This window comes from Ylistrum balloti, unplaced genomic scaffold (assembly GCF_031769215.1).
Source record: "Ylistrum balloti isolate Yb309-2 unplaced genomic scaffold, AGI_CSIRO_Ybal_v1 Utg370452, whole genome shotgun sequence".
In the NCBI taxonomy this organism is placed as follows: Eukaryota; Metazoa; Mollusca; class Bivalvia; order Pectinida; family Pectinidae; genus Ylistrum; species Ylistrum balloti.
This window is the reverse complement of record NW_026782300.1, coordinates 1,182,128-1,204,053: the sequence shown is the minus strand read 5'-3', so window position 1 is coordinate 1,204,053 and position 21,926 is coordinate 1,182,128. Positions and strand designations below refer to the sequence as shown.

Below are 21,926 nucleotides of genomic sequence, written 5' to 3'. Positions count from 1 at the left end.
TCTTGTTGTGATATTTCTTAACACGATGTGTGCTTTTCTTAATTAGGGACATAATTAATCACGCAATCTGAACAGAAAGTGCCTTGATTTGCCCTCATTTATAAGATGCACTGTATAACCTTGTAGAATATAATATTGATCCGATTTTCAATAAACCTTGAAAATTTACATGATATCAATCTTATAAAACACACAAAAATCTTGTCAATGATGACAAAACTGAATCATGTAAAATAATGTTAGAATGTTTACGGGGTATCTAAAGTTCTCTTTTCACAAGTAGGTTAATTGAAAGAGTATCTTTTACGGGTTTAATTCAAGATGAAATACAACGATTCAAAAAAAAATTCATAGATAATTCTGCTAACAGATACATATTATATTTTCACTAAAAACCACCAGATAGCAATATTGTATGAACCTAGATATGTCCAGATTAACAAGGTTCCACTGTCCACTAAAATCAAGGTGTCCAGACAAACAGGGTTCTGTTATACACAGAAACCAATGCCAAGACTAATAAGGTTCTACTATACACAGAAACCAATGCCAAGACTAATAAGGTTCTACTATACACAAAAACTGTCTAAACTAATAAGGTTCTGTCATAAACACAAACCGATGTCCTGACTAACAAGGTTCTACCATACACACAAACCAATGTCCTGACTAACAAGGTTCTACCACACACACAAACCAATGTCCTGACTAACAAGATTCTGCTGTACACACAAACCAATGTCCACATTAACCAGGTTCTACTATACACACAAACCAATGTCCTGACTAACAAGGTTCTACTATACACACAAACCAATGTCCTGACTAACAAGGTTCTACTATACCCACAAACCAATGGTCAGACTAACAAGGTTATACTAAACACACAAACCAATGGACAGACTAACAAGGTTCTACTATACACACAAACCAATGTCCTGACTAACAAGGTTCTACTATACACACAAACCAATGGTCAGACTAACCAGGTTCTACTATACACACAAACCAATGTCCTGACTAACAAGGTTCTACTATACACACAAACCAATGTCCCCAATAACAAGGTTCTTCTATACACACAAACCAATGTCCTCACTAACAAGGTTCTACTATACACACAAACCAATGGTCAGACCAACAAGGTTCTACTATACACACAAACCAATGTCCTGACTAACAAGGTTCTACTATACACACAAACCAATTGTCAGACCAACAAGGTTCTACTATACACACAAACCAATGGTCAGACCAACAAGGTTCTACTATACACACAAACCAATGGTCAGACCAACAAGGTTCTACTATACACACAAACTAATGTCCTGACTAACAAGGTTCTACTATACACACAAACCAATGTCCCGACTAACAAGGTTCTACTATACACACAAACCAATGTCCCGACTAACAAGGTTCTACTATACACACAAACCAATGGTCAGACTAACAAGGTTTTACTATACACACAAACCAATGGTCAGACTAACAAGGTTTTACTATACACACAAACCAATGGACAGACTAACCAGGTTCTACTATACACACAAACCAATGGACAGACTAACAAGGTTCTACTATACACACAAACCAATGTCCTGACTAACAAGGTTCTGCTATGTACACAAACCAATGGTCAGACTAACAAGGTTATACTAAAAAGACTGCCAATAGTATTCAGGCATAAAGATTATATATTACATGAATAACATAGACAAACAACATAACCATGCAAAATGTTTAGTTTTATTGTGACATAGACTACTTGTTTAAGATAAGGACTGGGTTAGTCTTTTAGGGTCAGTGATGATAGTCCTATCAAAGTGATGGTTGTGTCATATCATCCCAGTAGGTAACAAGACAGGTATCTACAAGTTAGTGTCATTTAATCTTCAGCTCATCACCTTTGTAAATATCTCTAACACAGGGAACCGTGATCCAGGAATCCTGTTCCAGAGAGTTTTCCTGATATCTTTATTGACAGATACATGTGGATGTATATTAAATATAAATATTTCATTTCTGGAATAACTGGTGTAAGTTTTCAAATGAGGAACAAGCATAATAGAAAAAAAATTATCCAAAAATAATACCTATTATCTTGTTCACAATTACTTGTGGTCTGTAATTGAAAATATCTTCACACCTGGTATAGCTTATAAGATAATTGCAATCTGACGTTACATAGGAAGGTCATAGATCAGGAGTTTTTATTTATAAAATAAGGTTTAATATCCGACAGTTAAGATTTTAGTATGCTTAAGTGATTCATATGCTATTCATGGGATGATAAAAGCAAGAGGCTGATCAGGCTAGTGTCTCTTGTTTATAAAAAAAACTGAATTGATTCAGTTATTTTGCAACTCCATCAAGATGCGACAATTTGTACAAAACTAACACACTGTCTCACCAGGTATGAAGTTCTAGTGAAAAGTAGTGTAGGAGTTTTGACAAGAGAGTAGAAGGATGGATGAAAAAACTGACACAACACAAAACTAAAGTCCTCCCAAGTTCCCAGTAGCGAACTGTGACTCTTGTTGAGAATTATTTAGACTAACTTTGGTCATGAGTTGAAATTATATTGACCAGTTTAACAAGTGGTAATCAACTTTGAAGAGAGAAAACCTTCAATATTCCATCAGAACCAGGTATTCATATTCCCTTGTGCTTGGGATGAATTAACAATGTTTTAGATACCATTCCTATAACTGAGCTGTGTATTTCTTTTTAAAATCAAATAATATGACATGTATCATATTTTTGATATATCTATGTTTTTTTCGAGAAACAGATCGCCTGCTGATTTATGTTAAGTGATAAAGACTTCTGGAGTCAGCATAAACTAATATCATTTTAAAGTGTATGCTAGTCTGGTTAACCATGCCTTTTCTCCAGATGTGACACTGTCAAACATAAATGTCTTTTATTACTGCTTATATCTGATGGCAGGTAACATACATTGTTACATAGATATCAGTACTTCCACCAGAAATTAACATCATTATTGTGAATTACATATCAGACACTTGAACAACTTTCAGAAATTCTCTCAAATAGTATACTTTGAATTTACTATCAATACCATCTATTTTCCAAAAGGATTTTGTCCTTTGAATATTTGACACTTTTGAAGTTTATGTACTTTAAAATCAGTTGCTTTTATCGTCATTGGCACATTGAATTTGGAAATTCCTTCAAGATTTAGTTCTTATAATGAATATAAACTTACAGTGAAACAATTGTTTGTGTGTATATATCATGTATCATATCAACAACCACAACCTTACAACCTTTACCATTGGCTGATGTTTAAACTTGTAAACCTAAGAAAAGATCATGTTGAATTTGAAAAACTCCTAAGGTAAATTATGATCTTGTGTTGGGTTAATAAATCCACAATAAACCGTAGACTTAGAAATAGTGAATAAATATTTCCTTGTTTTCTTTACATTCCCTCTTTTTTCAAGTATTTTATTCTAGACATGGTACATATATATGTATTAGCAGACAGAATGTCTTCCTATTATGAATCCATAGAATGATTTTTAATACTTTAAACTCATAAACTTTTATATTGTGTTAGAAACTGAAATAGACAAACCAAGAAAATGATTCAACAAAAACAATCGATACATTAATTCTGTTTATTCAAAATGTGACAAATTCATTTACGACGATATAAAATATTGAGATGAAAAACTGGATATGGAAATTTTAAAACTAGAATAATTAAATTACATGAAAAGTTAATTTACATGCTTGATATTTCAGACAAAGAAATGATTAGATATGTTAATGACATTAACTGTTCAACAATTCACTTTTCTCAAATTTAATATTATCTTTATAGTTTTAGGATATATATATAAAATTAATGTTACTAAAGTCATATGTAAAATAGTCGAATAGATTTAAGCAGTGAGGATTTTTTGTGTCTTTTTTAAACATCAAAACAAGAGGCCAATGGGCCGCAACAGTCACCTGAGACATGTCCATCATCCCAAATTTCAGTCAAGGTCAATTTGTGCATGTGGGGACCAGTAAACAGTCAGTTTATAATAATAATAAAAACATTCCAACCAAGATTGAACTATTCCTGAAAGAAAATAAACATTTTATGCTCAAAAATGTAATTTTCCTATATAAACTATAGTAAATTTTGCCCCCTCACCTGAGGGAAATGTGAGACCCTCAGGTCATGAAATTTGTGATTTTTATAGAATGCCATAATACACTTCCATCCATGAAGAGTATTTGGTTCTACATTATCTGGGTATTGAGAAGAAGATTTTTGAAATTTCAGTCAATTTGACCCATTTTTGGCCTCACCCAACAGCTCCTGAGGATGATAAGCAGAGGTCAATATGTGCATCTCATAATACTTAAATCAATAATTCTAATCTGGTTTGAATTATTTCCAATAGAAAATAAACAAATAATGTTCAAAAATGATATTTTCCTATATAAACTATAGTAATCTTTACCCCCTACCCTGGGTGAAATGTAAGACCTTGGGGTCATGAAATTTAGTGTTGGTGAAGCATCTGAAGGCCTTCCCATCCATGAAAATTCTACCTTACCTGGGATTTGAGAAGAAGATTTTTGACATTTCAATCAATCTGACCAATTTTGGCCCCAGCCGTCAGGTCCCTGGGGATCAGGGACCATATACATTGCAATTTTGGTGCATCAACAGCCACTAAAGGCTTTTGTAAAATTTCAATGAAATCGGTTCAAGAGATTTCAAGAAGTTGAAAATGTTAAAAGTTGCCGAACAAAAGGGGATCGCAACAGAACATCCTGAAAGTTTGTCTCAGGTGACCTAAAAATAAGCAAATTTAATGTTTAGTTTTGTTGTACATATCAATATGAAATTCTAAAACCACACACCTGGTAAATTGAACACTAGTAAATATCTATATTGATAATGAATGCTTGATGGGATTTAAATAATGAACTTTGAAGTCTGTGGCACAAAATAATAGAGAAGTAGGTCTATTTCATCAAAGTAAATGCAAGGCATGCTTTAAGATGTATATCTTGACTATAAACATCAAGGGAAGGTAAATCATAGTAGTCCTTGCTTTGAAAATATCAAAGTATCATTCCATACAAAGATATTGTAATCTGCTGGTTAGATGAAGGCCAATAAGGTTGATTACCAAAGATAATCAATATTGTTTCTCAAATATAACATCACTCTATTGTAAACTATATCTGAGGTACAAATTCTCAAGGACATGAAATGTAGACAAATAAAGCTATAGTGTACAAAAATTCTGTTGGCACTTTCATGATAATAAACTGAAATACTCAAACTTAAGCTTTGACATATAACATGTTCAGCATAAAAAGTACATTTACCAGTTCTTCTTAAAAGAAGGTACATCAGAAAATCCAAAACTGTTTTTTAACGGTTTCTTAACTCTCCAAGTGATTATTGAATTGGAATCAATTTAAAAAAAAGTGTAACACCTAGTTGTGAGTTCACATGCAATGATGAGGAAAATTTTAATTCCAAGCATGAAAATCACATTTTTTTCAAGGGGAATAACTCTCATAGCTGTTTGATGCAAAATGTGTGAAGAAGCATAAAAATATGCTTGTAATGGAAGTCTGGGTAAAAGCATTCTAGATCAGATCTTAAAACATACCATTGAACACGATCTGTTATTGACTGTAGTTGGTGTGATGCTGATGTGTTAGCAGACAAATAGCTTCAAGTCCATGTAATTATATTTCCTTATTGAAAACCACCAATGAAAGCCTCTCTGGGTTGCTTGTACTAAATTACTGGGTGCCTCAACATAAACAATTTTACATGTAGAAATATAACTGATCTAAGCATCTCAGCGAGAACAAGTGGTTAACTTATGTCGTTACTTAATCTGACTATTATATTCATCTTTTCAATTAAGATATTAATTTCTTTGTTTCATTTCTATGATCGGTTTTTGATTTATAGCCCATCACTGATATACACATTATCAAAATATACATGTAGCAATAATAAAGCACTGAATTGATATTCACACCTGGAGCTGTTATGCAGGACCAATTAGTATGTTCAAATACCTATATATAATGTCTGGCTGCCATCAACATCAATATTCTATAAATAGAATTCAGTCAGATTTCAGTCTATTCAATTGGGGTCAGGAATCTGTATCCTGCTCTTATGTGTGGACTATTTTTCCCTCTTTTATGGTAATTGCAAAAAAAAAAAAAAAAAAAAAGTGTATCTATTGCACTTTTGATGGCCAATGGAATGAGTCCTTATTCATCACTTAAAGGACCATAAATATGTATTATCTTGATATGTGCAATATAAATTCTTCATTGTGTAAATTAAGAAACAACAACTCCTTTTTCTCAAAACAAACTTACTTTTCCAATTACCCATATAAATGTAATTGAAATTTTAAAATTCTCAAAAAATCCAGACAAAAACAGAAGTGTTAAATACAAGACACATAAATTAACATATTGATTTCAAAAATCACTTCAATATATTGGCCTAATCTACGTAATAGCTACAGAATCTTCTTTCAATTTAGTTTTTCCTCTCCTTTGATAAGGATAAGTTATCCTGTATATCTAATGTTTTTTTTTTAAATAACTGTACTATGTTTACTTGTTACAGGGTCACCTGACCGTCTCGTATAAGAACAGAAACTTACAGATGTATGCAGTACATGACAGGGATCACAGATATGATTGGAACAATGATTTCTACTTCTTGTTTCTACTAACTTACCCCAATCAAAGTCAATTTTCAAATAACACAGTTTCATCTTTTACTCAAAGTTCATTAGGTTGTTGAAGGCACTTGTAATAAAGTGAATTTCTAAGAAATGCTATAAAAATGTCAATTATAGTAGCCAGGTATCAAATGATCATTTTATTTCCATTTATTGCCCTGTAAAGTTTGTGTTTGACGTTTTTCTTCAAGCAGACCTATTTGCAATTGCAGGGATAATTGCAGCATAAATATCAATGCCCTTCAGGAAAATGTCTTCATTCAGGAACTCATTGTGATCATGGAGTAGAATGGGCGTGTTGTTCATTGGAGAAAATCCTAACGCTGGGATTCCAATCTGTCAACATATGAAAATGTATACAATAGATAACAAGAATTATAAGTAATTATATGTCTCCTGTCCCAGGAAGCTTTGTTAATATGCAAAATTCAAAATACACTAATATTTTATCTCCATCTCCCAATCTACCAAATTTCAGAGTTAATTGCAATTAATGATATATAAACACCACAAATATCTTGTTGTCATGTTTAAATATTGATGAACTGTAAAACAAGAAGTGAACATTTTGTAAGTTTTTCAATTCTTGAAATTCGCTCAATGGAAGATTTTTTTACCCAATTATATATATCGCCCTTCCCAAGAAACAGAGGAAAAACTTGACTGACTGTTTCAATATGATGATAAACTAAATCTGATATGAAATATGAAAAGTAGACATAAAGACTTTGTAGTCATTATTCAAAAGTTTTTCTCAAAAAAAAAAAAATAATAAATAAATAAAACAGAATTCATGCATTTTTTTTTGTTGGTTAAAACCTCAGTACTAAAATGTACAATGTAACTGCATCCAGTTTTGTTGCAATAGAACTTGTACTTCATGAAAAACCAAGCTAAATGCAAAATTTCAAAGTTCAGCTTCTTGGAATCCTGTATTTTCAAACTTGCCAGGCTGCAAAAACTGGAAGATATTTTACAAATGATCTATGTGATCTATCAAACAACTAAATACATGAACTAAGTTTGGTTAAAGTTGGACATATACTTCTTCAGAGACTTTTATTGCAGGCAAGACAAAAATTCCAAACTTCCAGAGTTATGAAAGCTATGGTGACTCACTGTTCCATGGGAAGTAACTCTGTTTTAAACATATGCGTGTGAAATGTTTGAGTCGAGATATACAACACAGTAAATCTCCAATGAGCATGTGTGTTTGATTTACCTATGTTGAGATATAAAGCACAGTAAATCTCCAATAAGCATGTGTGTTTGATTTGCCTGTGTTGAGATATAAAGCACAGTAAATCTCCAATAAGCATGTGTGTTTGATTTGCCTGTGTTGAGATATAAAGCACAGTAAATCTCCAATGAGCATGTGTGTTTGATTTACCTATGCTGAGATATACAGCACAGTAAATTTCCAATAAGCATGTGTGTTTGATTTGCCTGTGTTGAGGTATACAACACAGTAAATCTCCAATGAGCATGTGTGTTTGATTTGCCTGTGTTAAGATATACAGCACAGTAAATCTCCAATGAGCATGTGTGTTTTATTTGCCTGTGTTGAGATAAACAGCACAGTAAATCTCCAATGAGCATTTGTGTTTGGTTGCCTGTGTTGAGATAAACAGCACAGTAAATCTCCAATGAGCATGTGTGTTTGGTTGCCTGTGTTGAGATATACAGCACAGTAAATCTCCAATGAGCATGTGTGTTTGGTTGCCTGTGTTGAGATATACAGCACAGTAAATCTCCAATGAGCATGCGTGTTTGATTTGCCTGTGTCAAGGCATACAGTTCTGTAATCTTACAAACATCACAATATCTATATACACATTCAATAAATATTGCAGGAGACAACAGACAAATCATCTTAAATTCCAAATCTACCTCTCTGATAAAACGGCTGTCTGTAGCTGCTGGGAATATCTCTGGTTCAAGCGTCATACCCCTGCACAGAAAACATTTCTTAATCACTTTCAAATCCATCCTGAAATGCTTATTAAATCTGATAGTTAAAAACCATCATTAAAATAGACAAAAACTGAAATTTTAAAGTCGCCAATAAAGTTAGTTAAAACTGACATATTATATAAAGAACAAATGGTATTATTTATGTCGTAACTGTAGCAACCTGTAACTGCTCAAAAAATAATAAATAAAAGACTGGGAAATGTATTGAAATGAAAAGCAATCAAATGTCAACAATATTTTTATTTTTATTACATCTTGTTCACATCTAAACCAATGCTTAAGATTTTCCTGTCTTTTACTTTCTCCTTCGACTATCTTTTTCTGTGAAATCTTGGACCACATCATTTCTTTTTTTCCTTAAAACAATTTCACTGAAATCCTCACAGAAATATTATGATTATAATACTTGTCCTAAGTAGGAATGTATCCTAATACAGTATAGAATTCGTGATACATACATGTTCTCACAGACTGTGCTGAAGGTTTTCCACCAAGGGTCTGTTTCATTTATTGATGTGGTATCTTGTATCGTGCATTTCTGGAGAAAAAATGGATAGAAAACACTTTAATTAGATTATCTTCTGAAACATTTAGAGTGACATCACAATAAAAACTTATTTATGGAAATTGAATGAATATTTTATGCTTTGATGCCTTTGGAGTGTTCATAGTCCATTCAAACTGTCCAGCTAGACTCCAGTTGTTTGGAAAAGCCATTTATATGTAAATTAATTCGACTATTGCCCATGATAAATTTCAACACAAGGCAGTCCTATCTATAAACATTGACAGTAATTTGTATTGATGAATAGTGATGTAGACTGCTAACACACATGTTATGTAAGATATTTGGTATTGTAAAGAACGAATTACTGCTTATCTTTTATTTGGTATACATGTACATACATCCAACGTTTGTAACGCAACCATCACAATGTTGCCTTCTGCGTCCCCTCTTCTTGTATGTGTTTATCAAATATTAAAGATTCAAGCTGACCGTGTTAAACACCAAATACAAGCACTTATGGCCAACTTCTTTTCAGTATTTAGAGGTGTACATTATGTGTTGAAAAATGTGGAAATTCATTTAAACAACACTGATTTCTAACTTTGCATGTTTTCGGCAATTTTCTGTAACAGGGTTGCATAGTTTTTTCTAATCACGCATAAGTTATTTGTAATAGGTATGACAGTTGTAATATCAATGATATGAGTTATAGGTTATCTACCAACTCTACAAATATGTATCTGTGATAATCGGTACCCATGGAAATTTTATGACAATCTATATGAATATAAAATCTGGCATTAATAATTATTAATACTGTAAATACAATATAATTCACAGAATTCTGCGATGGTGGTATGAAAGGATAGACAAAAAGTATTTTGATAGCAATATGATAGCTTGACATAATTTCCAGAAGTTTTGTGAAACCTGTATGAAAAACTGGACATAATTTCCAGGGAGCCTTGTGATGGTGTAAGAATGACTTGACATAATTTCCAGGGAGCATGACTTTCAGGAACTGTTGAGATAGCAGTATGAAAGACTGGACATGTTTAGTTACTGCTGAGCAGATCTAAGTGTCAGATGACTGATTACCTTGGTCTGAGTGTCAGATGACTGATTACCTTGGTCTGAGTGTCACGTGACTGATTACCTTGGTCTGAGTGTCAGGTGACTGATTACCTTGGTCTAAGTGACAGATCACTGATTACATAATCTGAGTGTGAGGTGAGTGATTACCTGGTCTGAGTGTCAGGTGACTGATTACCTAGTGTGAGTGTCAGGTGACTGATTACCTAGTCTGAGTGTCAGGTGACTGATTACCTAGTCTGAGTGTCAGGTGACTGATTACCTTGGTCTAAGTGACAGATCACTGATTACATAATCTGAATGTGAGGTGAGTGATTACCTAGACTGAGTGTCAGGTGACTGATTACCTAGTCTTAGTGTTAGGTGACTGATTACCTAGTCTGATTGTCAGGTGACTGATTACCTAGTCTGAGTGTCAGATGGGTGATTACCTAGTCTGAGTGTCAGGTGACTGATTACCTTGTCTGAGTGTCAGGTCACTGATTACCTTGGTCTGAGTGTCAGGTGACTGATTACCTTGGTCTTAGTGTCAGGTGACTGATTACCTTGGTCTGAGTGTCAGGTGACTGATTACATAGTCTGAGTGTCATTTGACTCATTATCTAGTCTGCATGTTTGGTTTATGATTACCTGGTGGAACTCATACGTAACATCATCCCCTGCTTGTGTACACCAATTCTTGACCTTATTTTCAAATTCTTGAAGGTCCACAGTCGGGGCAATTCTGATATCAAAACCTGTGAATGAAACAGAAGATCTAGTTCGGAATTTTTTTTTAATCAAGCTGATAAAACTTTATATCCAATTTAGAACCATTTTAATAAGCATACCACTGACACACTATAATCCATAAATACCATCTTATTATGCAATTGAAGAGTACAATAGACAATTTGTTTTCACATATGTGACACTGACTATCCAGTAGATAATTGTATTCACATATGTGACACTGACTATTCAGTAGATAATTGTATTCACATATGTGACACTGACTATTCAGTAGATAATTGTATTCACATATGTGACATTGACTATTCAGTAGACAATTGTATTCACATATGTGACTGACTATTCAGTAGACATATGTGACACTGACTATTCAGTAGATAATTGTATTCACATATGTGACACTGACTATTCAGTAGATAATTGTATTCACATATGTGACACTGACTATTCAGTAGATAATTGTATTCACATATGTGACACTGACTATTCAGTAGATAATTGTATTCACATATGTGACACTGACTATTCAGTAGATAATTGTATTCACATATGTGACACTGACTATTCAGTAGATAATTGTATTCACATATGTGACACTGACTATTCAGTAGATAATTGTATTCACATATGTGACACTGACTATTCAGAAGACAATTGTATTCACATATGTGACACTGACTATTCAGTAGACATATGTGACACTGACTATCCAGTAGATAATTGTATTCACATATGTGACACTGACTATTCAGTAGATAATTGTATTCACATATGTGACACTGACTATTCAGTAGATAATTGTATTCACATATGTGACACTGACTATTCAGTAGATAATTGTATTCACATATGTGACACTGACTATTCAGTAGACAATTGTATTCACATATGTGACACTGACTATTCAGTAGACAATTGTATTCACATATGTGACACTGACTATTCAGTAGATAATTGTATTCACATATGTGACACTGACTATTCAGTAGATAATTGTATTCACATATGTGACACTGACTATTCAGTAGATAATTGTATTCACATATGTGACACTGACTATTCAGTAGATAATTGTATTCACATATGTGACACTGACTATTCAGTAGATAATTGTATTCACATATGTGACACTGACTATTCAGTAGATAATTGTATTCACATATGTGACACTGACTATTCAGTAGATAATTGTATTCACATATGTGACACTGACTATTCAGTAGATAATTGTATTCACATATGTGACATTGACTATTCAGTAGACAATTGTATTCACATATGTGACACTGACTATTCAGTAGATAATTGTATTCAGTAGATAATTGTATTCACATATGTGACATTGACTATTCAGTAGACAATTGTATTCACATATGTGACACTGACTATTCAGTAGATAATTGTATTCACATATGTGACACTGACTATTCAGTAGATAATTGTATTCACATATGTGACATTGACTATTCAGTAGACAATTGTATTCACATATGTGACTGACTATTCAGTAGACATATGTGACACTGACTATTCAGTAGATAATTGTATTCACATATGTGACACTGACTATTCAGTAGATAATTGTATTCACATATGTGACACTGACTATTCAGTAGATAATTGTATTCACACATGTGACACTGACTATTCAGTAGACATATGTGACACTGACTATTCAGTAGATAATTGTATTCAGATATGTGACACTGACTATCCAGTAGACATATGTGACACTGACTATCCAGTAGACATATGTGACACTGACTATCCAGTAGACATATGTGACTGACTATTTAGTAGACATATGTGACACTGACTATTCAGTAGATAATTGAAGTTTCATGAAGATGATGAAGATGATGAAGATGTAACACTCCCTGATTTTCATTCTGAACTTATTCTGTCCATGGGTTCATGAGATATCTTGTACTACAAGCTTTTTATATCAAAGTGACCAAGACTGACCTTTCACCTTCAATCCTTACTGATGACCATCATAATCTAATTGAGTAGAACTTGATTGAACGTTACTATGGTGTGAATAAGAACTAAATCTGTCCATGGGTTCATGAGATATCTTGTACACAAACTCTGCACCAATGGACAGACACATGTGGTGATGAATAGATGCATGAACAAAGTGTTAACTATATATCCTACACCCTTCCCCCAAGAAGTAAGGAGTATATCTACCAACAGCATCATGTAAGACAATAAATATTAAACAGACAACTGTATTGACATAGAAAATAAAGTATTCACTACATAGGACAAAATAACAGCAAATGGTATCAAATGAAAATCCCTGTATTACCTGCATACATGTCCATAGGAACAACATTGAACTGTACTCCACCCTGAAATTATCAACAAAATAATTAAAATAAGAAAGAGATGTTTCTAACAGAAAAATCTTCATATTAGATAAAGAAATACTCTATAATGTATACCAGCTATTTCAATTAATGTCTAAAAACATTTATAAACAATTTGGTAAATAAAAGAAATCATGATAAAAGAACCCCAAAATAATGTTATCTAGACTGATCAGGACACTGGTGAGGTTTACTGTTGTTATCTAGACTGATCAGGACATTGGTGAGGTTTACTGTTGTTATCTAGACTGATCAGGACATTGGTGAGGTTTACTGTTGTTATCTAGACTGGTTAGGACACTGGTGAGGTTTACTGTTGTTATCTAGACTGATCAGGACATTGGCGAGGTTTACTGTTGTTATCTAGACTGGTTAGGACATTGGTGAGGTTTACTGTTGTTATCTAGACTGATCAGGACATTGGTGAGGTTTACTGTTGTTATCTAGACTGATCAGGACATTGGTGAGGTTTACTGTTGTTATCTAGACTGGTTAGGACATTGGTGAGGTTTACTGTTGTTATCTAGACTGATCAGGACATTGGTGAGGTTTACTGTTGTTATCTATGACATTGGTGAGGTTTACTGTTGTTATCTAGACTGGTTAGGACACTGGTGAGGTTTACTGTTGTTATCTAGACTGGTTAGGACATTGGTGAGGTTTACTGTTGTTATCTAGACTGATCAGGACACTGATGAGGTTTACTGTTGTTATCTAGACTGGTTAGGACATTGGTGAGGATTACTGTTGTTATCTAGACTGATCAGGACATTGATGAGGTTTACTGTTGTTATCTAGACTGGTTAGGACATTGGTGAGGATTACTGTTGTTATCTAGACTGATCAGGACATTGATGAGGTTTACTGTTGTTATCTAGACTGATCAGGACATTGGTGAGGTTTACTGTTGTTATCTAGACTGATCAGGACATTGGTGAGGTTTACTGTTGTTATCCAGAATGATCAGGACATTGATGAGGTTTACTGTTGTTATCTAGAATGATCAGGACATTGGTGAGGTTTACTGTTGTTATCTAGGACATTGGTGAGGTTTACTGTTGTTATCTAGACTGGTTAGGACATTGGTGAGGATTACTGTTGTTATCTAGACTGATCAGGACATTGATGAGGTTTACTGTTGTTATCTAGACTGGTTAGGACATTGGTGAGGATTACTGTTGTTATCTAGACTGATCAGGACATTGGTGAGGTTCACTGTTGTTATCTAGACTGGTTAGGACACTGGTGAGGTTTACTGTTGTTATCTAGACTGGTTAGGACACTGGTGAGGTTTACTGTTGTTATCTAGACTGGTTAGGACACTGGTGAGGTTTACTGTTGTTATCTAGACTGATCAGGACACTGATGAGGTTTACTGTTGTTATCTAGACTGATCAGGACATTGATGAGGTTAACTGTTGTTATCTAGACTGATCAGGACATTGATGAGGTTTACTGTTGTTATCTAGGACATTGGTGAGGTTTACTGTTGTTATCTAGACTGGTTAGGACATTGGTGAGGATTACTGTTGTTATCTAGACTGATCAGGACATTGATGAGGTTTACTGTTGTTATCTAGACTGGTTAGGACATTGGTGAGGATTACTGTTGTTATCTAGACTGATCAGGACATTGATGAGGTTTACTGTTGTTATCTAGACTGATCAGGACATTGGTGAGGTTTACTGTTGTTATCTAGACTGATCAGGACATTGATGAGGTTAACTGTTGTTATCTAGACTGATCAGGACATTGATGAGGTTTACTGTTGTTATCTAGGACATTGGTGAGGTTTACTGTTGTTATCTAGACTGATCAGGACATTGATGAGGTTTACTGTTGTTATCTAGAATGATCAGGACATTGGTGAGGTTTACTGTTGTTATCTAGACTGATCAGGGCATTGATGAGGTTTACTGTTGTTATCTAGACTGGTTAGGACATTGGTGAGGTTAACTGTTGTTATCTAGAATGATCAGGACATTGGAGAGGTTAACTGTTGTTATCTAGACTGGTTAGGACATTGGTGAGGTTTACTGTGGTTATCTAGACTGGTTAGGACACTGGTGAGGTTTACTGTTGTTATCTAGAATGATCAGGACATTGGTGAGGTTAACTGTTGTTATCTAGACTGATCAGGACATTGGTGAGGTTTACTGTTGTTATCTAGAATGATCAGGACATTGGTGAGGTTTACTGTTGTTATCTAGAATGATCAGGACATTGGTGAGGTTTACTGTTGTTATCTAGAATGATCAGGACATTGATTAGGTTAACTGTTGTTATCTAGACTGATCAGGACACTGATGAGGATTACTGTTGTTATCTAGAATGATCAGGACATTGGTGAGGTTAACTGTTGTTATCTAGACTGATCAGGACATTGGTGAGGTTTACTGTTGTTATCTAGACTGATCAGGACACTGATGAGGTTTACTGTTGTTATCTAGAATGATCAGGACATTGGTAAGGTTAACTGTTGTTATCTAGAATGATCAGGAAATGGATGAGGTTTACTGTTGTTATCTAGAATGATCAGGACATTGGTGAGGTTTACTGTTGTTATCTAGACTGATCAGGACATTGGTGAGGTTTACTGTTGTTATCTAGACTGACCTGGATATTGGTGAGGTTTACTGTCGTTACATCTCCCAGCTTGAGACAGGCATTTCCATTCAATCTGGATACAAGCAAACAACAACACAAACTTGATCATTAATATAACTAGGAAATGCCTGCAGAAAATGATAAAATGGGAGGGGTCCATAATAAAATGGTGAGGTTATCAAAACTTAACCTCATGGTGTTAGATCAAAACATTAATATAATGCACCCCTTAATTGTTCATTTAGAGATCTTAGTACACTGGACAGCTGAGGATATGAAAGTGCGTTGAGGTCATTTATCAGAGAAAGCTTGATAGCTTTTCATCTAAGCTTGCTACTGGCTAATATCATGACTTCATGCCTCATAGTTATAATCATCAGAAATAAAAATGCCACAAAAAATGTTCTTACTTTTTCTCTTCCTGGGCCCGGAAATCCAAGAAGCTGTTTATGATTCGTCTCTGAAGAAGAAGAAAAAAAAGAACCCTCAGACAATGATTGCTGATGAGGTAAATAGTATTTTTGTAATTGTTTAAAATCAAGAACTTACATGGAACAAGCTGTTATACTGTTTTCAAAAACCTGTTTACTTACAAATTTCTCAGCTGCAGTGCCTTGTATAAACCTTGACCCATGACCTGGGTTGCCAGAACATTTCACCCTGATCCCTGGAAAAATATGTAATCTTTTACAAAATTACAGACCTTTTCAGGATTTATTACTATTGAATTCCATGACCTAATGACCTAATGAGAAATTACTGCTATCAGACAAATTAGAAGAAACAATGTGAGATGTAAAAATGTATAAATATACTTACACCAAGGAGCTCTCTCTCCATAGAAAACTGTAAAGGCACTAGTAGGATTGGCTAAGCCTACAAAACAAGTCTAACTTATAAAATGTGTACACACTAGCTTGTAAATTACAAATTTCAGCTATTACTGGTACCAATATTAAAAAATTAATGTTAAAAACACTAACGAGAGACCCACAGGCCTTAACGGTCATTAAATTATAGAGACCTATATATGAAAGAGGCCAAATAGGCCTAAAATAAACTGCTCAACTACTCAACAGCTTCCAAATAGGACATTGTTGGTTCATGAAAACATTTCTGTAAACTTGATATCATATTCTTTATACATGCTACTACACAAATGCCATTACTCCGAACACATTCCTTGTTGAAAATGAAATTTTAATATCTCAACTCACTTAACCCAAGAGATTCTGAATATAGGTCAAGGTCAATTAATTGAACAAAATGGTAGTCTGTTATCCACTTATATTAAAGAACCAATATATACAGTCTGGACCTTTTTGTTATTGAGAATAAGTTGTTTGAAGGTTTTAACACATTTGACCCCTGTGACCTTTAAACAGAGGAAATGTCATTCACATGAACAAAATTGGTAACCCTTATCCCAGCATGATATGGGTCCAATCTCAACACCCTAGGCCTTTTGGTTATTGAGAAGAAGTCACTTAAAGATTTTGACACATTTGATCCATGTGACCTTGAAAATGGGTCACGGTTATTCATATTTACTACCTTGGTAGCTCTTCATCCCATCATGCTACAGGCCCAATATCAGCACCTTGGGCCTTTGGGTTATTGAAATGAAGTCTTTTGAATGGAAAGTTTACATATGGCAGACATTGCCTGGCAAGTGATGAAACTTGTGATAGTGAGAAAGTTTTTGTCAGGCATGGCTAGATCCCTTGAGCTGTATGTGCTGAACACTGTTGACCTGCCTTAATCATGATCTGTGTTGGTAGTTTTCTTTCTCACACACCTTCAACCATTACCTTCATCAAATGCAAATCCAATGTTAAGTTTGTTGAACTCCTCGTGCACCACAAACTTCTCCATGCCAAGTTTACCACCGATTTCTTCATCTACAAGTATAAGTGTATAGTACCATTACCCACAGTCTGTAGGGGATGTCTGCATGTCAATTGGGATATATCTAAAAAACATACCAGAGGAAAATCTTATTATTTCAATGCACTTCATCCATATGACCTTGCAAATAGGTGAAGGTAATTAATTCGCACAAACTCAATGCCCCATTCATCCTGGCATGACTCTAGCCAAAAATGTTGATCTTGGATTATTAAATTGTTCTGGCAAAAAATAACCAAGATTTTGGAAATTTTAATTAGGATCTGTTTTCCTTTATGACTAGAATTTTGTGAAGGAATGGGAAAGATCAATTTTTTCCACATGTTAAACACAATGCTTGATAATAGACAAAAGACAACATATGTCACTTGAGACTTTGTATCAGTTACAACCTTAAGATTTGTACTGATTATTTAAACACTTATGACAGTGTTCCAGATAGCTCCCACATAATTTATACATCAACATCACTGTTTTATGCAAATTTCAAATTCACTGCTAAAGATTATGCATACCCAGGCAAACAGTATACATATACCGTATGACAACCTGCATATCTGACAATGTCAACTGGTATGACTCTACAATATCTGAATTTATTTTACTTACCTGGTACAAAAGTGAGATGAATTGTCCTATTAAATCGCTGTCCTTCTGTCTTCAGTTTACGAATAGCCTCCAGATAACTACAGTAACATAACAAATATTGACTCAAGTCCTCAATTCAGTCTTCTCTTAGAAATATACCTGTACTAACAGTGCATAAAGTGTTTCTTGAGAACAACCAGATTTTTGAGCATACTTTTTGAAAATACAAAATTGCATCTTAGAAACAATTCTATAGAACCTGACTAAAAAATCCATAAATATGGTCATGCATAATAAAAGAATTTCAACTTACATAATTCCATTGGATTTCATATCCTGTAAAAATAATTCAAAACATTCTTTTTCATTTCTATTTAAAAAATCAATAATTTTCAGGATGAAAAACAATATATGCAGACTTTACTATGAAAATGACATTTAGAAGAAAAGTATGCATGTTTTATTAATCATACAAATTTCATTTCAATCTTGCTTGAATCTGAATGTTGTCTCATGAACAATGAAATTAAATGAATGTAAGACCTTTGCTTAATTCCATAGAAAAATGTATAATTAATTGTAATTATATGGTAACAACTTAGAAAACCTCACTAGTGTGAATCAGTAAGATGTATGTCTATACCTGGGTGCCTCGTCCATAGATGTCACCATTTTCCATCTTCTCTGCGACAAATGGGTCAACCTTCCAATGTTCCTAACATCACAGAATAAATGAAAAAAGAAATTACCGCTGATATTTTTATATAAATGCTATATCCTTATAGTAGTCTGGAAAATATCGTTCTCAAGTCATAACACAGAAATGATAAAGCAATCATTTTTCCCAAATTGTTAATAACATTTTGACTAAAATTTGAATATTTATTTCCCAAAATACCCTGTAAAACAAAACAACTGATATGACAGAAGAGCATTACAATAGCAAGAGTAGTTCAATTATTTTGAAATGTTCATTTGATAAAAACAGACATCAATAGACACATTTTATTCTTCATCATTTTGTGCATGTGCAAAATACTTTTGAAGATTTCAAGAAGATAAAAATACCTTGAAAACAGGGACAACATCAGTGTGAGAGTTGAGCATGATGGAAGGCAGGGATGGGTCAAGCCCTTCCCAAGTGATGATGGCCACCAATCGAGCAGGATGCACCTGTGAAATAATGGGAAGGCAAGTCATTATTGTTAGGATATTCTTTTTATATACTTAATCTATAAAATACATATTATCAGACGAATAAATCTAAAATCTATTAGAAGTAAACAAGGTGTTTTTAGAAATAAACAAAAAGAACAATAACAAAGGGTAAAAACATTAAATTTGTTGTTGATTGTAAGTGTTTGATACATTTCCATTTACTTTACTATGATAGCAGATTTCCAATGTCCAGCTTGACCAATCTTTTGATTTTAGCCAACAAAAAGTCTTATTTGATTTGATTGTATATTTGATTGTACACAATTACTTATTGCTCATGGATAATTATTTCCCATGATAAATTACACCTTGAATATAACCTGAGACCTTCAAATTATTACTTAAACTTGAAAAGTGATTTTACCAATAAATTTTATCCAAAAGTGTATCAGTAAGTGCAGGAAACCTACTAACGAAGTGTTACCAACATCAGTGGTGGGCTTATTGCAGGACAATATAATAGTATTGATTTGAACAGCACTTTCTAGTGTGAAAGGGTGGGGAAGGCTTATTCCAGGCATGCACTTATTGATCATTTAATACTCTAAAACATCATATTTCCAACTTGTAAACATAAAATTATACATCATATTTATCTACTTTTACACTCCCTGAAAATGTTTTGGGTGAGCATATAGTTACCGCTTTGTTCATCTGTTCGTCCATTTTTATGATAATCAGGATAACAAAACTTAGTATATATATATTGATTATATTAAGAGCATGTTCATTGTTCCAAATTCAGAGCTTGCAATGCTTATGTACTGAGATATTGCCCGTTGTTAAAATTTTGTGTTCTGAGCATAACTTAACTTTTCTTAAAACTATGGAAGGTTAATGAAACTTTCTGTATACATTGTCATACTATGTCATTCTAAGAAAATGAACAATGTACAGAATTAACGCCCTTTATTAATATTTTTTACCAAATTAAGTTGTATTCTGGGAGCATTCATCAGTTTCATCGATATTCTTGTTCTTTTTATTTTTTATAATATAGGTAACCTAAAACTATGTTCTTTCCCTTTCAGATTATGATTGACTACTGATAAAATATTTGCCATTTCATTCATCACAATAGTAGCACTGAAGCAATGTCTCATTGTCTGTAATACAATTATAGGGTGAACAATACTATGTACCTCAACTGTCCTAAATGGAAGACCAATCTCTTCTGCATAATTTCTCAGGAAGGAAATGGCTCCATCTGAAGAAAAAAGGACATTGAAGAAAACAAAAGGTGCATGGCCCTTAACAGTCATCTGACAATCAACGAATGGATGGACAAACCACAGAGTTTGCAGATGATGGTCTGACAAATCTGATGAATTCAAATTTTCAACATTCCTTGAAAATATGAGAAACTCATAAATGGTAAGTTCTGTAAATGGAAAAAAGCTGTGGAATCATGTTGAAAAATTGCTACTGTGGTTGAAGCTTTGATCAGGCTGAGAAGTAGTTCAGACTATTTGTTCAGCATGAAATATGCTGGATTTTTGACCAAAGCAAAAAAAAAAGACTGATTAGTACAACCTCAGGTTCACTTTATGCACTTTTGATATCATTGCCACTTAATAATGTTTCAGAGCAAATTTGGTTGAAATCTACCCAGGCATTAAGAAGGAGTAGCATTTTCAAGCAAAATGTTGTCTTACTTCCCCTTTTGGAACCCCAAAGTTCCTAAAAAATTAAACAACATGTTATACATATATATGAATCAATATTAAAACATAATATATTCATTCCTACGTGAAAGTTCAGTATAGTGTTAGTTGTGCATGTTGCTGGACATTGGTGTTAAGTATATAACATTTAAAAAACTTGATTCCTGAACTGCTGGGCGCTAAATATGTCAAAGGGCACCAACGTTTTTAAGGACACTCAGTAGAGACGTGCAAAGGTTAACATATTGCTACTGTTGCTACTATACCATAGTCAGGTGTAGGGTGCACAGTTTTGATCCGTATATATTCTCTGAATTTTGTCACTGCATGATCTTCACATTTTTGTTTCTTGGGCAATGCTCCCTCTGGCATTTTGGCACTTGAAACGTAAATTGTCTCTTAAATATCAGTAAATATTAAAGTACATAGCCGAACTGAACGCTATTAGTGATGTGTGCAAAATATACTCAGAGTTATTGTTCGTGATGAGAAATT

The 21,926-nt window shown here is 33.7% G+C and overlaps 1 protein-coding gene across 1 annotated transcript; it reads right to left on the bottom strand.

The window, feature by feature from the left end:
- Positions 1 to 3,633: 3,633 nt before the first annotated feature.
- Positions 3,634 to 21,872, bottom strand: LOC132555085 (aminoacylase-1-like). The gene is made up of 16 exons (XM_060219423.1): positions 21,698 to 21,872; positions 20,910 to 20,974; positions 19,618 to 19,722; positions 19,193 to 19,264; positions 18,863 to 18,885; positions 18,571 to 18,647; positions 17,865 to 17,954; positions 16,873 to 16,929; positions 16,647 to 16,720; positions 16,464 to 16,513; positions 16,063 to 16,126; positions 13,385 to 13,427; positions 10,969 to 11,075; positions 9,197 to 9,276; positions 8,655 to 8,715; positions 3,634 to 7,100 (listed from the first exon to the last, which is right to left on the bottom strand). The coding sequence occupies exons 1-16, from the start codon at positions 21,801 to 21,803 to the stop codon at positions 6,951 to 6,953; spliced, it is 1,224 nt and encodes a 407-aa protein (XP_060075406.1). The 5' UTR covers positions 21,804 to 21,872; the 3' UTR covers positions 3,634 to 6,950.
- Positions 21,873 to 21,926: the final 54 nt, after the last annotated feature.

Excerpts from the sequence above, each read along its gene's own strand:
- LOC132555085 (XM_060219423.1), bottom strand. The coding sequence starts at position 21,803 with ATGCCAGAGGGAGCATTGCCCAAGAAACAAAAATGTGAAGATCATGCA. Across the intron at positions 20,975-21,697 it reads GCACCCTACACCTGACTATG|ATGGAGCCATTTCCTTCCTG; the intron begins GTATAGTAGCAA and ends TTTTTTCTTCAG. Across the intron at positions 11,076-13,384 it reads TCCTATGGACATGTATGCAG|GTTTTGATATCAGAATTGCC; the intron begins GTAATACAGGGA and ends TTTCATTCACAG.